The sequence below is a fragment of the Coturnix japonica genome, unplaced genomic scaffold (assembly GCF_054131305.1).
Source record: "Coturnix japonica strain WE unplaced genomic scaffold, WE-NBRP24 Scf078, whole genome shotgun sequence".
Taxonomy (NCBI): domain Eukaryota; kingdom Metazoa; phylum Chordata; class Aves; order Galliformes; family Phasianidae; genus Coturnix; species Coturnix japonica.
This window is the reverse complement of record NW_028188981.1, coordinates 49,529-68,558: the sequence shown is the minus strand read 5'-3', so window position 1 is coordinate 68,558 and position 19,030 is coordinate 49,529. Positions and strand designations below refer to the sequence as shown.

Genomic DNA, 19,030 nt, shown 5'->3' with positions numbered 1-19,030 from the left:
GTCTCCCTGAGAGCGCGCGCGGGCGCCGATTGGCCGGCGAGCCCGGCGGGCCGCCCCTCCCCGCCGCTGATTGGTCCGCGCTCTCCCCTCTCCCCCTCCCCCCCGGGGCGGGGCGGCGGGGGCGGCGTGCCCGCTCCCCCCCTCCCCCCTCCCGCGGCCCGCCCTCGCTTCCCATTGGCCGGCGCGGCCGCCACTCACCGCCCTCGGCGCGCTCCTATTGGACGAGGAGGCGGCGGGGGCGGGCAGCGGGGCCGGGGCAGCGGTGCGCGGCTCCCTCCCTCGGCAGCCCCTCGGCGGTCACCGGCGGGGTTAGGCCGCCGCCTCAGCGCGCCGGGCGCGCCCGCCCCCCGCTCCACGCCCCGCCGCCGCTCGGGCTCGGCCCACGGCCACCATGAGCGGTAAGGCCGGGCCCCGCCGAGCCCCGGGGGGGGGGAGACGAGAGGGGCGAAGCGCTGAGCGCCAGGCGCCCGCCCGAGCGGAGGGGCCAGAGGCGGCCCCGCCCAGAGCCGGGCCGGGCCCCGCCGGGCCGGGCCTCACCGAGACGGGGGGACCTGGAGACGGGGGAGGGACCCGGGGGAGGGGGATCGGCCTCGGGGGAGGGACCCGGCGGAGGGCGGCGGGGAACGGCCGGGATGGGAGGGAATGGGGGGATGGAGGGGGAGAACTGAGAGTTATGGGGGGAAATGGGGGGATATAGGGAGATGGGGGGCGGGGGGGGTGGATGGGGAGATGGGGGGAGAACTGAGAGCCGGGGGGGGAATGGGGAGATATAGGGAGATGTGGGGTAGGGGGGGTGGTTGGGGAGATGGGGGGGGGGGGCGAAATGAGAGCTGTGGGGCACGGGGGGGAATGGGGAAAGGGGGATATAGGGAGATGTGGGGAAATGGGGGGGTATATAGAGAGATGTGGGTTGGGGGGGTATATAGAGAGATGTGGGTTGAGGGGAGACGTGGGGGGCCAACTGCAAGCTGTGGGGCCGGGGGGGGGGGAATGGGGAAACGAGGGGGATATAGAGAGATATGGGGCAGGAGGGGTTGATGGGGAGATGGGGGTTAGGGGGAGAACTGAGAGCCGGGGGGGGGAATGGGGAGATGGGGGGGTATAGGGAGATGTGGGGCAGGGGGGGTGGATGGGGAGATGGGGGTTGGGGGGAGATGTGGGGGGCGAAATGAGAGCTGGGGGTTGAGGGGGGAATGGGGAAAAGGGGGGATATAGGGAGACGGGGGCAATGGGGAAACGGGGGGGTATATAGAGAGATGTGTGTTGGGGGGGTATATGGGGAGATGTGGTTTGAGGGGAGATGTGGGGGGCCAACTGCGAGCTGTGGGGCTGGGGGGGTGGGAATGGGGAAACAGGGGATATAGAGAGATGTGCGGCGGGGGGGGTGGATGGGGGGATGTGGGGCAGATGGGGACAACAGGGAGATGTGGGGCAGGGTTGAGCATTGGGGGAGCATAGGGAGTATCGAGGCGGGGGGGGGGGGGGAAGGAAACGGGGAGTTATGGGGGGGGGTTGGAAATGAGGAATGGGGGACGAAGGGGGATGAACAGCCCGGAGATGTGGGGCTGGGGGAGCAGAGGGGGCACACGGGGCTGGGGGGGCAGTGGGAGATATGGGATGGGGGGGGGGGGGGAAAGCTCGAGTTGTGGGGCTGAAACGTGGGGGAGTTGTGAGGCAGAAGTGGAAAAGCAGGAGATGTGAGGTGAGGGGGGACAGCGGCGCTGTGGGGCTGGAGGGGGGGGAATGTCGGGAGCTGTGGGGCACGGGGGGGGGGGGGGGGGATGGAAGAGGAATGGGAGGAGAAGTGGGGGGTTGTGTGGGGGATTTTAAGGGGGGAAGGTAGAGAGGGAGAGGAGGGTGATGTGGGAGGTGGGGGTGAGAGGGATACGGGGATGGGGGGGCGTCTGTGGAGGAGGTTGGAATGTGATGAGGGGGGTTTTGCCGAGGGGGGGGAGGGGGCAGATCGCAGGACACAACGAGGGGGTGGATTTGTGGGTATTAGGATCCTGCTTATGGATCTGCCTGGGGGAATCCCGTGTGTGCGGGGGGAGGGGGGTGGGCCGAGCTCCCAGGGCGGCCAGGAAGGGAATGAAGGAACGGGGAGGCCCTGGGGCGGCGGAGGGGGGTGGGGGAGCAGGGAGTGTCCCCGTGGGGGCGGGGAGGAGCCGGGCTGGAGCCGGGCCGGGGCCTCCCCTCCCCATCCTGTTCCCTCCCCTCCCATCCTGCTGCCCCCCCCCACCCCACGCTGTGCCCACAGCCCCCTCCTCTCCCCCCTGCTCCACCCCACTGCCCGTGGATGTCTGTAACCCCCCATGTCTGCCCATGTAGATTCAGAGAGTCCCGAGGAGATGGCAGCGGTGAAGGGAACACCCGAGGGGGGTGATGGAGATGGCAGCAGTGCCGGCAGCTCTCCAGCTGGGGAGGGCCAGGTGAGTGCAGCCCCTGGCATGTTCCTGTCACGGCTTCCTGCCCCTGCTGGCAATGGCACAAAGTCCACGGCCTGTGTTTGTTCAGCTCAGCCCAGCGTTGCGCAGCCTGCTTTCCCAGGGGAAACAGGATGAGAGTGCAAGGGATCATCCCCATAACCCCAATAGTGGGACAGCACAGCCCCGGTCCTGGCTGGGGCACTGAGGGGTGACTGCACCCCCTGTCCCGCAGCTCTACAGGCAGATCTCACTGCGTTGGGGTGGGGGTGGCTCTCTCACACTCCCTTCCTCCCCTTTCTTCCTTTCCCAGCGGGTTTTGCTCTGTGGGTTCAATGTGTCCCGGCCTGACAGCCCCGTGTCTGGCACTTGTATTTTCCGGCTGTGGGTGGGTTTTCTCAGGAAGGAGTGTTTGTCCTTTCCAAGTTTGCTCCTCCCTCCCCTCCCTGCCTTTTCTTTTGGCTTGTTTTTTCTTCTCTAGTTTTTTTTTTTTTTCCTTTTCTTTCCGTCCTGCCCACGGCGCCGCCTCCTTCTCCTTTAACCCCTCCTTCTCCTTTAACTCCTCCTTCTCCTTTAACTCCTCCTTCTCCTTTAACTCCTCCTTCTCCTTTAACTCCTCCTCTCCCCTCTCAGGAGTCGCAGCCGTCCCCGCTGGCTTTGCTGGCTGCCACCTGCAGCAGGATCGAGTCCCCCAACGAGAACTCCAACAGCTCTCAGGGCCAGCAGGGCAGCAGCGGTGAGTTGGACCTGACGGCCGCCGCGGCCCAGATCGCGCAGTCGGCCAATGGCTGGCAGATCATTTCCACCGGCTCCACCACGCCGACGTCCTCCAAGGAGCAGGGCAGCAATGGCAGCAATGGAGATCCCTCCAAAAGCCGGCCCGTCAGCACGGGGCCGTACGTGGTCACGGCCGCCTCCAACCTGCAGAACCAGCAGGTGCTCACGGGGCTGCCGGGCGTCATCCCCAACATCCAGTACCAGGTCATTCCCCAGTTCCAGACCATCGACGGGCAGCAGCTCCAGTTTGCCACCACCCCCACCCAAGTCAACGTGCAGCAAGATGCCTCCGGGCAGCTCCAGATCATCCCCGGCACCAACCAGCAGATCATCACGAGCAGAGCAGGGACGGGCAACCTCATCGCCATGCCCAACCTGCTGCAGCAGGCCGTCCCCATCCAGGGGGTGGGCTTGGCCAACAACACCCTCTCAGGGCAAACCCAGTATGTGGCCAACGTCCCCGTGGCTCTCAATGGCAACATCACTTTGCTGCCCGTTAACAGCGTGGCCGCCAGCCTGGCCCCCACCTCTCAGACCGTCACCCTGAGCGGCTCCGGCTCCCCAGACAGCAGCTCCCAACCCACCACCTCAGGTGCTGCCATCAGCTCATCCAACGTCGCCACGTCCCACGCCAGTTCCGGCTCTTTTTTTACCAACGCCAACAGCTTTTCCACCACCACCACCACCAGTAACGTGGGCATCATGAATTTCTCCAGCAGTTCCCCCACCGTGGGGACAAACGTCCAAGTGCAGACGCCCCAAAGGGCCCCCAGCGCGGACTCCCTGCAGAGCCAGGTCTCTGGGGTGGCTCTGCAGCCGGGGCAGCAGAAGGAGGGGGAGCAGAGCCAGCAGCAGCAGCAGCAGATCCTGATCCAGCCTCAGTTGGTCCAAGGTGGGCAGACGATCCAAGCCCTGCAGACCGCCCCGCTGTCCGGGCAGACCTTCACCACTCAAGCCATCTCACAGGACGCCTTGCAGAACCTCCAGCTCCAGGCCGTGCCCAACTCCGGGCCCATCATCATCCGAACGCCCACGGTGGGTCCGAACGGGCAGGTGAGCTGGCAGACCATCCAGCTCCAGAACCTGCAGGTGCAGAACCCCCAGGCGCAGACAATCACCTTGGCCCCCATGCAGGGAGTGTCGCTGGGCCAGACGGGCAGCACCAGCACCACGCTCACCCCCATCGCCTCCCTGCCCAGCGGCACCGTCACGGTCAATGCCGCCCAGCTCTCCTCCATGCCAGGCCTCCAGACTATTAACCTCAGTGCCTTGGGAGCGTCTGGGATCCAAGTGCACCAGCTGCCGGGGCTGCCGCTGGCCATCGCCAACGCTACGGGTAAGTGGGGTGGGCCTGGTCCCCTCCATGAGCTGGGGGGAGGAAATCAAAGGTGAACACGCTGTGCATGGGCCTGGCACCGTGATGGTGGCACCGGATCTGGGGTAAGGGATGTGGGATCCAGCTGGCAAACAGCCTGGAGCTGCTGCCAGCCTTAGGGAGGAGCATTGAAGGCTGTGCTGGTGGCCAAGTGACACCCAAAGCAGCTTTGGGGGGTGTTGGTGCTGGATGAGCAGATGCAAGTGGAGTGCAGGGGAGGGGGCCACAGTGCTGCTCTGGGGGGGTCTGAGCAGCGCCCTGGGGTGGGCAGGGGGCTCATGGTGGGCAATAAGAGCCTTGTCTGTGTGTAGGACGCAGAGTAACGCAGCTAAAGGTCTTTAGCAATCCTCCCCCCCTCCACAAACAACCAGCCCCAAAGCCCTGGGGAGCTGCAGCAGCAGCGGAAGCTCCGGGTGTGTTTGTGCTGCGGGGACGCCGTGTTCCCATCGCTGCTCCCGGCTCTGCCCCACAACTGCCACGTGGAGGAGGGGAATCGCTGCCTCGTTCCTTTCTTTGCCTTGTTGGTAACGTGCAGCTCACATTGAGAGCCCAGCAGCAGCGCAGGTTGCTCAACCCGACTCGTTTCCTTCTCGCGAGGCCGTGGCCGGCCGCCCGCGGTTGTTTTGCAGCAGTATTTGGGCTGTTGCTACAGCAGCTCGGCCCTCAGGGCAATGCAGGAATCCTCCTCCTCCTCCTCCTCCTCCTGCACCTCGTCGCCCCGCAGCTCAATGAGGGGCTGCATTGGGGTCGTGCTGCGTGCGGGCAGCGCTTGAACACCAGCAACACATGGGGGACTCCCGGTTCCTGTCCGTTTATGGCTCTGCCCTCCGAGCAGGACCGCCCCCGAGCCCACCCCCAGCTCCCCGCACCTCCCCTCCCTCCTTCCCTTTGCTTTCCCCACTCATGCAGCGCCGTTCGCAGCCACTTTACACGCCGTGACGCATTTTGCTGCTCTGCTTTGATGTTGTCGAGTTGGATCAACGGGTTTCAAAGGGGACCCGAGGCCGCAGGGCTCAGTTCTGAGCAGCACCCACCGCCTGCATTGGGTCCTGGAAGGTTTGTGCCCCTCTGCTGCTCCCATGTGGCTGTGGGTCCGTCTGCCCCCTGCCAGCAGCACAGAGCAGAGGGCAGGGATCCTTTGGGGGGTTATTTTGCTCTTGAGGGGGTTTTAAAATCCAAGCACAACTTCTTGCGTTGCACGGCTGCAGCTCAGCCCGTGTTTGTATTAATTGGTATTAATTAACAGGCCAATGGGGTCCTGCTCATCAATGGGCTGAGAGCTGAGCTCTGTGGCTGGGATGAGGTGCCATGCAGGCAAACAGGGCCCGGACCATCCCAACCCCTCCCCAAATCCCACATAATGCCTCAGTGCCCCCCAACCCACAGAGCTTTTGGTGAAGAAATGAGGCTTTTGGTGCTGCTGCTGTTTCAGCCTGTGCTCGGTGCAGTTGCTGATTGTCCCTGCAATGATGAGGTGGGCATTCTGTGTCTCTATGGTGTGATAGCTGCACCCAGCAGAGCTTTGGAGAGGTTTGTGATGCTGTGGTTTCACTTCCCCCTTCTGAGCAATCTGCTGGGGGCAGCAATGGGGCTTCAGTGCCCCACAGCCACTAACACCCATCCCTGCCCCTCTGCAGCCCTGCTGGGTCGGTGGGCTGTGCTGGGCAGTGCTGGAGCCCCCAGCTCTATGGCAGACAGCTGAGGGCTCAGGGTGGCATTTTCCAACCCTGGACACACATGGAAGGTGGCACTGGGGGCTCTTTTTTGGGCCAGTCACGCTGCCTGCATGGCGTGCTGCTCGTGCTGGGGATGCCAGAAAGGCCCCATTAGTAGGCAAGGATCCAAGGCTTATGGGGAGCCTCATCCCCACAGCACCAGGGGACATGGAGGGACACAGAGGGACACAGAGGGACTGGTGTGTGCTCCCCATCCCCTCTGCCTGAATCCACTCTGGACCCGTTTATCGCATCCTTGCAGCATTTTGGCCATCCCCAGGTTGAAGGTTTGTGGTCACATCAAGGCATGGACTGGATCCCCATGGATCCTCAGTGCAGTGCAGCCCTTTGTGCCCCGTGTGCTGTGCACGTCCCCAGCTCCGTGCCCTGACTTGGCATCTGCTGTGGGCACAAAGCCCCGATTGTCTCCACGTTGTGTCTTTAAGGGCAGCTTTGTAGCGTGGCCTTGATGATGCATCCACATGGCATCACCCGCAGAGGGGAGGGACGGCTTGGGATGGATCTGAGCCCAGCAGGCCCTGACAGGCTCTCCCCTTTGTAATTGTTTGTTTCACTCCGCCCATGACATCACTGCAGAAAATAATTACATTGTGAAATTTCCTGCTCTGAACTCTTAAGGGCCGGACTTGAAATCCCTCCCTCGGCTGCTCCTTTAGCTCTGCTGGGTGAAGCACGGAGTGACTGCAGGGCAGCACGTGGAGCCCTCACTGTGAGCACAGCACAAGGACTATGAGCACAGCACCAGGACTGTGTGCAGCTCAGCCCTTCCTCCTCCTCCTTGAAGCCGCTGGGATGTAGATCCATGCAGCAGTGCTGGTCGGACTGGTTGGGTGTGCAGAGCAGCAGCTGTGCTGAAGTTTCCCCTCCCTGCTCTCCATTCTGCACAGCTCAGTGCTTGGTTCACTGTGTCCCCACTGTCAGCAGTCATTGCAGAGGGGAGCAGTGCAGCACTCAGCTCTGGGGTCTGTGGGTACAGTCCCTGGGTGGGGGTTTCTCTGTGTCCCCTCCTGGCTGTGCTCAGGTTCTCATTGCACATCACTGCAGGCTCTTCTCTCAGCCCAGTGTGGTTCTGTCTGTGCTGCAGCAGCAGAGAATCATGTGTTAGAGCTTTCTAGCACTACAGACCTCAGCCTTGCAGCAATCTCAATGCAGAGCAGAGGGCAGAGGAGATACATGGGGATCGTTCTCAGCATGCCCAAGGTACCTGGCACAGCCTGGGGGTCGCAGTGTGAGCGCAGGAGGTGCCGTCCCTATGCACAACTGTGGGTTGGCAGGTGCAGAGCTGCCAGCTCTGTGCCCATTGAGTGCTGCTCCAAAGGAAGTGATTAATGGTGACAAACTGAGGCTTCCAGCCATGGCGGGGGATGGCGGAGCTCCCCGTGTGGCTGTTCAAGTCATTAAGCTGCAGAAGTGGCAGTTACTCAATGAGCCGCAGCCTGAATTCAGCTCTGCACCGTCACACGCAGCTGAGCAGTGTGTGTCCACACATCCCTGTCTGGAACGCGGAGGAGAATCATTACTAAGATAGGGCTGGGCTCATTGGCATCAATGGCTTCCGCTGAGTGAGGAAATCAGGTGAGGTGAAAGATGGAGGGGCTGCATGACGACCTGCATTACATTACAACCTGCACTGCATGATGACCTGCATTACATTACAACCTGCACTGCATTACAACCTGCACTGCATGATGACCTGCATTACATTACAACCTGCACTGCATTACAACCTGCACTGCATGATGACCTGCATTACATTACAACCTGCACTGCATGACGACCTGCATTACATTACAACCTGCACTGCATTACAACCTGCACTGCATGATGGCCTGCATTACATTACAACCTGCACTGCATTACAACCTGCACTGCATGACGACCTGCATTACATTACAACCTGCACTGCATGACGGCCTGCATTGCATGACAACCTGCACTGCATGATGACCTGCATTACATTACAACCTGCACTGCATGACGACCTGCACTGCATGATGACCTGCATTACATTACAACCTGCACTGCATTACAACCTGCACTGCATGATGACCTGCATTGCATTACGGCCTGCACTGCATGATGGCCTGCATTGCATGATGACCTGCACTGCATTATGGCCTGCACTGCATGACAACCTGCACTGCATTACAGCCTGCACTGCGTTATGGCCTGCACTGCATTACCACCTGCACTGCATGACGACCTGCACTGCATTACAGCCTGCATTGCATGACAACCTGCACTGCATTATGGCCTGCACTGCATTACCACCTGCACTGCATTATGGCCTGCACTGCATGATGACCTGCATTGCATGACGACCTGCACTGCATTACCACCTGCACTGCATTACAGCCTGCATTGCATTACCACCTGCATTGCATTACCACCTGCATTGCATTCCTTTGCACAGCATGATCCCCTGTGCTGTGATTTGGGAGAGCAGCAGTGGGACGGAGCTCCCAGGCTGCCAAAAACAGAGAAAGAATGAAGGCAAGGAGCAGGAAATGTGCCGATGCTCAGCGCTGCTGGGCGGTTCAGTGCTGTTCTCTGTGCGTGGCTCACGTTGCACTGTCGGGTTTGGGGCTTTGCTGCCCTGGGTCCCGTTGTCTCCATGCTCTGCTGGAGGCTGGAGCCCTGTGCTGCACAGCGCTGCTTTCTTCCCCCTCTTGCTCTCTGCTCAGCACAGCTGTGGCTGCCAGCGCCGCTGTTTGCACAAGGAGCTGTTTCTTTCCAGCTCCTTCCCAGCAATGAACGTGGCTCCTGTCCCCTCCAGGGGTCACCCGGGGTGGCTCTGAGCTGCCCCGTCTCCCATCCGCAGAGCGTTTCTCACCTCTTTCAGTCTGCTAAATAAAACCACTGGGCTTTTAGCAGCTGGAAGACAAGCAGCACTTTGTCTGCAGTGCGGCCGCCAGCCCGGAGCCCAAAGCTTTGGGCCTTTAAGGGCAGAACAGGCCAGGAGGGTCCCTGTGCCACCCCCCACCACACTGCATCCCCCCCTTGTTTCTTCTATCTCTGTGTTTGTTCAGGACTCCATTGACCTGAATGTGGAGCAGGGGACTTGGCAGCAGCATAAAAGCTTTAGTCTTAGGAGCAATCTATATTAGTGCAGATAATAAACATAAATCACCCAGCTGGTTTCTCTCCACCACGTTCCCTTCTGAAGCTGCAATATTCTGGAGGCTTCAGTGCATCCTGAGATGTGAAGAATGAAGCGTGCACGTACACGATCTGTCTTCTGCTGTAATTTATTTATACCTTAATTAGATGCAAGCCATAGATTAGCAGAAGGAAGCCTTGGGTTCTCTCCCCTCTGTATGACGTGCCAGCAGACTGCAAAGCTCTGCGTGGGCTTTTGCCTGTTGGAAGGTTGAAGCAGTTCCAAGGTACCGGGCTGGGATCCTCCCTGGTGTATAATGGGGGGGGGGACCATGTGTGTCTCCCATCCTGTTTGCTGCAGCCCAGACGTGGCAGGGAAATCTCTAATCTGGGAGCTGCAAGCTGTCGGCTTAGAAAGCTTAAAAACAAAAGCACCTCGGTTCCTCCCGTGCTGCTTTTAGCCCGTAAACATATGTCGCAAGAGCTGGGGGGGGGGCAGCAGGAAGGTGTTTGTGCTGAGTTTACTGAGTGCTGTCAAAGGGCCTGGCCTGTATCTCCAACCTGGTGGCAATTCAGAGGGATGCCCATTGCCCTCCTGTACCCAGCAGTGAGCAGCAGGGTCTGCTTTGCATCCAGCAGTTCTGCTATGGGTACAACCAGGGCAGCGCCTTTAGGGGGAAGACTTTGTAGCCGTGGTTGTGGCATGGAGGAGCCCTGCAGAAGGGTCGGGGGGTCCCATTGTGGAGACCCTTCAGTTCCTCTGAGGCTCATTGGAAGGTGCACAGCTTGGGGCAGCCCATCCTCCAACCCTCAGTGTGGGGTCAGGATGTGGGCACAGCCCTCAGCTGATGGGTGACACCGCCATCCCCATCCACTCTGGTGCTGGGGATCCTTCCACTCTATGACAGCAGCGGTGTGTGGGTGAGTCAGGGCTGGTTTCCTTGATTGCAGCCCTTCTGCTTCCTGCAGTGTCACCATCCCCAGCAGCAGATCTGCTCTTTCTGTTCCCCTTTCTGTGTTAAGCTGCACCCCGCTCCCTGCAGAGCTGCTCATTTTGAGCCTCCTTAAACATCCTCCTGTGATGAAGAGGGTGAGGCTGCAGCTCTTCCTCCCTCCAGCCGCTGGTGGTGCAGGAGCAGGAAGCCAAGAGGTGAATTGTGTTCGCTGTGTCACATCCATGGAGCTGCCCCAGGCTCTTGTTGATTTCTCATCTTCCTGAGGCACCACTGACACCTGCTGGTAACAGCTGCTGAGCCTCTCCCAGAGCATCTCCATCATTTGCCCTTTGCTTTTGGGGTTCAAAAGCTCCTTCCTGGCTGCAGAAGAGCTCCCAGCACATAGCCAGCAAACGCTGCAGGCTGACACAACCTGCAGTGGATCCGTCACTGTGCTGCCACCTCCCAGAGCACAGAAAACCAGATCCTTAAAGCCAATGGTGCTGCTTTGCTGGGGGTTGTTCTGCAGGTAGCAAGGAGCTGAGTTGGGGTGAGTCCTCTGTGTGTCTGTCCTGTGTGATATGGGATGTATCACTGGCACAATGTCCCTTTTAAGCCTGCTGGCCGTGCTCTGTGCACTGCTCCCTATGGAACCATTGGCACCCAGATCCTTTCTGCAGAGCTCCTTTGCGGCAGCTCAGCCCCTGACCTGCACTGATGTGTGTGGTTGCTCCTCCCCATGTGTAGGACCCCACACTGAACCTCACCAGGTTCCTCTCTGTCCCCACCTTCACATCATCTCACAGGCCTCAGAAGTTGGGTAGGAAGAGGTGAATTTAGGGCTGGGATCACCACAAGACGAGACCCATCCAGCAGTGACATCCCAGCCCTAAATCTGCCCTCAGCCCCATTGGCATATGTTAATTGCTGCTGAAAAGAGATAGCTCAGCCTGCCGGCTCTCCGGCATGAAAACCATCAAGCAGCAGAACTGGAAGGGAAATCAAACACTTGTGAAGTGTAGCTGGGGTTATTGGAGAAGCAATTAGATGACAGCAGAAGCTGTGGAGCAATAAAACGGCAATGAAAACTGATAGGCTTAAAAACTTCCTCGCCCTTCAACCCCCCCCATTACAAATGGTTTATGTTTGTCTGCCTCTGAGAGCTCAGCACTGCGCTGCCGTTCCTATGGCTCATAATGGGGAGGTTGTGGGGGGGGGATACGTCCCACCCGCAGTGCCAGATGATTTTTCAGCTTTATATCCACATCTCTTGCTGTAATGGCAGTAATTAAGCAGGAGCTGCTGCTGATGACGTCTCTGCTAATCGGTGCTGCTGAGGACGGTGCTGTTCCGGGCTGTGTTATTTATTGCTGCCTTTTCTTTGGGGGGGTATGGGGGGGGGGTTTGGCACCAGGCATCACGTCTGCTCTGCTGGTTTGCTCCTGGGTTGGGTTGAAAGCAGAGAGATGGGGAAGGGGCAGGCTGGGCCACTGAGCCCCCAAATGGAGGGGAGAGGAGGGGGAAAACAGCCCCAAGTGTTGGAGGTGTGAATGTGGGAATGAGGAGGGCAGGGCTCCCCTCTGCGCTGTGTTGATGCTTTTCTTATCACTGACTCTGTTTGGAGCCACCCGGTGCTGCTGGGTTTACATTTTTTGGCTGTTTTCTGCGCTAGAAATAGCTGAGATAGTTGGCAGGTGGTGAGAGGGACATTGGAGGTCTGGGTTTGCTGGGAAAGGCAGCTCTGAGCTCTGATCTGGACATGGTTGGTGGGCATGGAGCTTTGCTGGGGGCTGAATGAGAGCCTGGAGATGGGACTCCCAGGGTTGGAAAGGTGAGGGAGGGGGCTGGGATTAATGACTCCATGGGGCTCAATCAGCACTGGGGGGGCGTGGGGACGCCTCTCAGTCCCCTTTTCCTCCTCATGGACCCCAATTCCTGCATTGCCTTCCAGGGGAGCACGGCGCCCAGCTGGGGCTGCACGGTGCCAGCGGGGACGGGCTGGGTGACGACAGCACCGCGGTGGAGGAAGGGGAGACCAGCCCAGACCCACAGCCCCAGCAGGGGAGGAAGGTGCGGAGGGAAGCCTGTACCTGTCCCTACTGCAAGGACAGCGAGGGCAGGTAAGGCTGGGCTGTTCCTTTTGTTGGGTGGGAATGGGAATGGGGGAAATACTGGCCAGCAAAGCGTGTTCTTCAGAACTAACTCCCACCCTCGTGCTCTTCCAGGAGCTCTGGGGATCCAGGTAAAAAAAAGCAGCACATCTGCCACATCCCGGGCTGTGGGAAGGTGTATGGCAAGACGTCCCACCTGCGGGCCCACCTGCGGTGGCACACAGGAGAGCGGCCCTTCATCTGCGGGTGGATGCTCTGCGGGAAGCGCTTCACCCGCTCCGATGAGCTGCAGCGGCACAAGCGCACGCACACAGGTAAGGGGGGGACATGGGGGGCATGGGGGGCACGGTGCTGCTGGGGAGCCCAGCCAGGGGGATCAGAGCTTTCCTTTGGGCTTTCTGTTGGGGAGAGGGAAAATGAAAAGAGAAAAAGTAGTTGGGGAAATGTTCTGTCATCTTTAAGGACTTCAAGTCCTTCTATGATTTTTCAGGACCCTCCCACCCCAAGCCATTCTATAATCTTTGAAGTCTCTTCCTATCTAACCATCCTATGGTTCTGTGAGCTTTAAGGACCCTCCCAACCCAACCATTCCATGGTTCTGTGACCTTTAAGGACCCTTCCAGCCCAACCCGTGGTTCTATGGTCTTTAAGCACCCTTCCAACTCAACCATTCCAAGTTTCTGTGATCTTCAAGACCTAACCTAATAATTCTACAGTTTTCTGATCTTAGGACGCTTCCAACCCAACAATTCCATGGTTTCATGGTCTTTAAGGACCCTTCCAACCCAACCATTCCCTGGTTCTACAATCTTCAAGACCTAACCCAACAATTCTGAGGTTTTATGATCTTAGGACCCTCCCAACCCAATCATTCCATGGTTCTGTGACCTTTAAGGACCCTTCCAACCCAACCATCCCATGGTTCTATGTTCTTTAAGGACCCTTCCAACTCAACTATCCCATGGTTCTATGATAAGACCTAACCCAAAAGTTCCGAGGTTTTATGATCTTAGGACCCTTCCAACCCAACAATACCATGGATTTATGGTCTCCAAGGACCCTTCCAACCCACCCATTCCAAGTTTCTGTGATCTTCAAGACCTAACCCAATAATTCTGTATTTTTATGATCTTAGGACCCTCCCAACCCAATCATTCCATGGTTCTGTGACCTTTGAGGACCCTTCCAACCCAACTATCCCATGGTTCTATGATCTTCAAGACCTAACCCAACAGTTCTGAGGTTTTATGATCTTAGGACCCTCCCAACCCAATCATTCCATGGTTCTGTGACCTTTAAAGACTCTTCCAACCCAACCATCCCATGGTTCTATGTTCTTTAAGGACCCTTCCAACTCAACTATCCCATGGTTCTATGATAAGACCTAACCCAAAAGTTCCGAGGTTTTATTATCTTAGGACCCTTCCAACCCAACAATTCTATGATTTTATGGTCTTTAAGGACTCTTCCAACCCAACCATTCCATGGTTCTGTGACCTTTAAAGACTCTTCCAACCCAACCATTCCATGGTTTCATGGTCTTTAAGGACCCTTCCAACCCAACTATCCCATGGTTCTATGATCTTCAAGACCTAACCCAACAGTTCTGAGGTTTTATGATCTTAGGACCTTTCCAACCCAACTCACTCCATCATTCCACTCCCTTTAAGTCCCTTCCAACCCCAACCAAGCTGTTAACTCTGCATTTCTCTCCTCTCTTCTCTTCCAGGGGAGAAGAAATTCGCCTGCCCGGAGTGCCCCAAGCGCTTCATGCGCAGCGACCACCTCTCCAAGCACATCAAGACCCACCAGAACAAGAAGGGCGGCGCGGCCAACAGCATGGCCATGAACGTCTCCGCCGTCCCCATGGACACGGGGGCTTCATCCGAAGGCAGCGGTGGCCCCACGCCGTCAGCCCTCATCGCCACCAACATGGTGGCCATGGAAGCCATCTGCCCCGACGGCATCGCCCGCCTGGCCAGCAGCGGCATCAACGTCATGCAGGTGGCCGACCTGCAGTCCATCAACATCAGCGGGAACGGCTTCTGAAAGCCCCCCACCCCCCACCCCAAGGGGGGGACGCAGTGAGGCAACAACGGGGCGAGCGGAACCGAACCCCCCCCCCCATAATCCATCATCCCACCCCACAGCGCGGGGCGGCCGCAGTGGGGGGCACCACGGACCCCCCCCAGCACCTGCAGGCTGCGACGTCACACGAAGGCCAGAGCTTATCTATATCTTTAATTTCGGCTTCACCTTATTGTTATTATTATTATTATTATTATTATTACCCCCCCTTTCCCCATACAGACCCCCCCTTAAGGTCCGCCCGCCCCCTCCGGAGCTGCAGCCTTCGATGCCATCATGGTGAGATAACAGAAACCAGATAGAGATAAAATACCTGCTATCATTGGAATACTTTTTAGATATAAAAAAAAAACAAAAAAATCAAACACAAAAAAAAAAACACATACAAAAAAAATGGGGAAAAAAAAAAAGAAAATAAGGAAAAAAAAAAGATTCTATATTATTATTATATATATAAAAAGAATCTAAAATGTGTTCGTTGGAGAGAGGAGAGGTTCCTCTTTGATGCCTTATCTCAGTGCCGACCCCGGGGGCGGTTCGGACCTTCGGTCGCATTTGATGCTGTTTGACACAGAGAGGAGAAAGGAACCCAAATACCCCCATCCCACAACCCAGCTCTGGTACCACCTGCTTTGGTACCTCTTGGTTCAGTACCACCTTGGTTTGGTACCACCTTTAGCTTGGGTACCCCTTGGTTTGGTACCACCTTGGTTCGGTACCACCTTGGCTTTGGGTACCCCTTGGTTTGGTACCACCTTGACTTGGTACCTCTTGGTTCAGTACCACCTTGGCTTGTTACCACCTTGGTTTGGTACCACCCTGGTTTGGTACCACCCTGGTTCAGTACCACCCTGGTTTGGTACCACCCTGGTTCGGTACCACCCTGGTTCAGTACCACCTTGGTTTGGTACCACCTTGGCCTGGTACCCCTTGGCTTTTAGGTTCTCTCCTTTCTCGGCCATTATTAGGGTGAGGTTCTGCTTTCCCCTCCCCTCCACTTTGTGCTCTGAGCCCCCCCCCCCTTCAATGGGACTGCAGGGATTTCCCCCCCCCCCCCCAGGCAGCAGAAATGGGTGGCTCTGTTTCCCATTGGGAAAGCTCCATTTTCTCCCTATCCCCCCCCCCCAATATCTGCCTTTACCCCCCCCCCTCCCCAGGGCCCCACGGTCCCTTCCTCTCTTCCTCCCCCTCCTCTCCTTCCTGCTGCTGGACAATATCTTCTCTCCCTCCTCTGGGCAGGAAGGAGCTGTGGGGGGGGCCCGATGCAGCTCCCCCCCCCCACATACACAGCCCCAGAGCTGTGCTATGGGGCTCAGTGCCCCCCCCATGGAGCCACAACGTGCCCATATTTGCACACAGTGGGGCAGCACAAAGTCAGGGCGGTGCGGAGCTTTGGGGGCTGCGTGGACCCCCATTGCCCACCCTGAGACCCCCCCCCTTTGATTTCCAGACCCGGGTCTGGATGAGGATCAAAGCCACCACAGTGTATGTGGGGGGGGGTCCCATCACCATCCTTCCCTTATACTGGGGGCCACCCCACATCACTGTGCTCTCCCAGAGCCCTATATCACATCCTATAAACCCCCCCCCCCCCCCCCCCCAAGGCCAAACATTGGAATGCAGCCCAGCTGTGAACCGAACCCCTTTGGTTCCGTGTGTCACAAATGGAGCCCTATGGGGAGGTAAGAGCTGCCCCCCCCCCCTCAATATACGCCCCCCCCCCCCCCCCCCAACTCTCTCTCTCTCTCGATATATATTTTTGCATTTGTATATTTTTATATAGGAAACTTTAAGCATTTGTATTTTAATAATCTGTGAAGCACTATGAGACCCCCCCCTCCCCTTTTGTGCCCCCCCCCACCCCCCCCCACCTCCCCTCCATTTCCCTCCATACTGGAAGCTATAAGGACTGGGATGAAAGCGGGATGTTAATTTAATGCTGATTCAATTCCCCCCCCCCCATTAACCCCCAATAGTCCCAAATGCTGCGGGGGGGCAACACGGCCACCAGGAAACCCCCCCCCCCAAAAGGAACCAAGTGCCAACCCCCCCCTCCCCCATCCCCCAGCCCTATATATGGGCATTGCTGTCAGGTTTATGGGGTCCCCCCATGACACCACCCCAGTGTCACTGTCCCCCCCCCCCCCAATGTCACTGTCCCCCCCCCTCATTATCCCTTTGTTCTTTGGGCTGATTGATTCATTTTCTTAATTTTCCTATGGAAATGTGGCTGGTGATGCAGAGATGGGGGGGGGGCGGTGGGGTGGGATGGGGGGGGGTCCATTACCCTGTGTTTGATGGGGGGGGGGTTGTGGTGATGCCCCCGGAGCTGTGGCACTTCCAGCACTGGGGGGGGGGTGGGCGCATGGATCCATTTGGATTCTATGGCAGCCCAGCTCTGTGCACCCCCCAAACACCCCCCCCCCCCCAAAAAGTAAAACCAGCTCCTATGAACACAGGGGGAGTAAAACGTGCCTTGATCCGGGGGGGGGGGACATGGGGGGGATAGATATGGGGGGGCTGATTTCAACCCCCGCCCCCCCCCAAACCCCCTCCAGGCTTCCATACTGCCAGGGTTACAATTAGGGGTGGGGGGGTGAAGGGGAACAATGGGGGTGTTGGGATGGGGGGGGGGGGGGGGGACAACAACTACCCCTGAGCTTTAAGCACCATAGGGGTGTTTATAGGGGGGGGGTGGCTGTAATTAACCCCCCCCCCCCCCCATCAGCATTGCAGCCCTTTGCTATGGCCGCAGCCCCCCCCCCCCTTAACAGAAGTGCTATTTGTGTTTTGTTTTTTTTTTTGTAGGGAAATTTTGGTGGGGGCTCCTTTGTTTTAAAAAATAAAAAAAAAAAAGGATTAAAAAAAAAAACACCAAAAAAAAGGTTAAAAAAAAAAAAAAAAAGGAAAAAGGGAAAAAGAAGAAAAAAAAAAAAAAACAAAAACCCAAAGAAACCAAAAAAAAAAAAAAAAACAAAAACCCACAAAAAGACCCACAAAAAGGGGGTGAAAACCGACTTCTTTTGTAATAAAGTCGCTGGCATTGTCTGCAACGTCTGCAGAGCGTCTGTGGGGAACGTGGGGGCACTTGGGGGCAATGAGGAGACTTTGGGGTCAATGAGGGCACCTGGGGGGCAATGGGGGCAACTGGGAGTCAATTAGGGGATTTGGGGGTCAATAGAGGCACTTGGGGGTCAATGAGGGGACTTTGGGGTCCATGGGGGCACCTCTTAGTAGGTAGGGCCACTTGGTAGTCAATAGGGGCATTTGGGGGTCAGTGGGCCACTTGGGGGTCAATGGCGTCGCCTGGGGCTCAATGGGGACACTTGGTGGTCAATGAGGGCACTTGGGGTCAATGGGGGCACCTGGGGGGCAATAGGGGCACCTGATGGTCATTGGGACCACTTGGTAGTCAATAGGGGCACTTGGGGGTCAATGAGGAGACTTTGGGGTCAATGACAGCACCTGGTGGTCAATGGGGCAACTGGGAGTCAATGAGGGGATTTTGGGGTCAATGGAGGCACTTTGGGGTCAATGGGGGCATTTTGGGGTCAATGAGGGGACTTTTGGGGTCCATGGGGGCACCTGGTGGTCAGTAGGGCCACTTGGGGGTCATTGGGGCCACTTGGGTGTCAATGGCATCACCTGGGGCTCAATGGGGACACTTGGTGGTCAATGAGGGCACTTGGGGGTCAATTGGGGCACCTGGTGGTCATTGGGGCCACTTTGTAGTCAATAGGGGCACTTAGGGGTCATTGGGGCCACTTGGGTGTCAATGGGGGCACCTGGCAGTCAATGGGGGAGCCTGGAGGTCAATGGGGGCACTTGGGGGTCAATGAGGGGATTTTGGGGCCAATGGGGCCACTTGGGAATCAATGGGAGCACTTTGGGGTCAGTGGGGGCACCTGGCAGTAGGTAGGGCCACTTGGTAGACAATAGAGGCACTTGGGGGTCAGTGGGGGCACTTGGGGGTCAATGGGGGAACCTAGCAGTCAATGGGGGCACCTGGCGGTCAGTAGGGCCACTTGGTAGTCAATAGGGGCACTTGGGGGGTCATTGGGGCCACTTGGGTGTCAATGGGGGGACTTTGGGGTCAATGGGGGCACCTGGCAGTCAGTGAGGGAGCCTGGGGGTCAATGGTGCCACTTGGGCATCAATGGGGGCACCTGGGGGTCCTTGGGGGGCACATTGAGTTCCTTGGGGGCACGTTGGGGTCTCTATGGTCACGTTGGGGTCCCTGTGCCCACCTTGGGGTCGCTGCTGGTTCATATGGGACCACATTGTCCCTGGGTTCACCCTGAGGCCACTTTTGGGGTCCCTTGTGCCCACCTGGGGGTCCCGGGGTATCTGGGTGCATTGGGGACCACCCTGGGGCCCATTGGTGACACCGTGGGGCCGTATGGGACCACTATGAGCTGTGGGGCCGCCCCACAACCGCTTTTGGGACCCCTGCAGGACAACGTCAACCCCAAGTGGGGGGCGATCT

The 19,030-nt window shown here is 58.0% G+C and overlaps 1 protein-coding gene across 2 annotated transcripts; it reads left to right on the top strand.

The window, feature by feature from the left end:
* The first annotated feature begins 284 nt into the window (after positions 1 to 284).
* SP1 (Sp1 transcription factor) lies at positions 285 to 17,592 on the top strand. 2 transcript variants are annotated; one of them, XM_015850390.3, is made up of 6 exons: positions 285 to 398; positions 2,329 to 2,429; positions 3,057 to 4,536; positions 12,297 to 12,465; positions 12,571 to 12,770; positions 14,186 to 17,592. In XM_015850390.3, the coding sequence occupies exons 1-6, from the start codon at positions 392 to 394 to the stop codon at positions 14,503 to 14,505; spliced, it is 2,277 nt and encodes a 758-aa protein (XP_015705876.2). In that variant the 5' UTR covers positions 285 to 391; the 3' UTR covers positions 14,506 to 17,592. The 2 variants fall into 2 exon arrangements, with proteins under 2 accessions (XP_015705876.2, XP_085390284.1); XM_085534158.1 differs by lacking the exon at positions 285 to 398 and adding an exon at positions 1,448 to 1,702.
* The last annotated feature ends 1,438 nt before the right edge of the window (positions 17,593 to 19,030 follow it).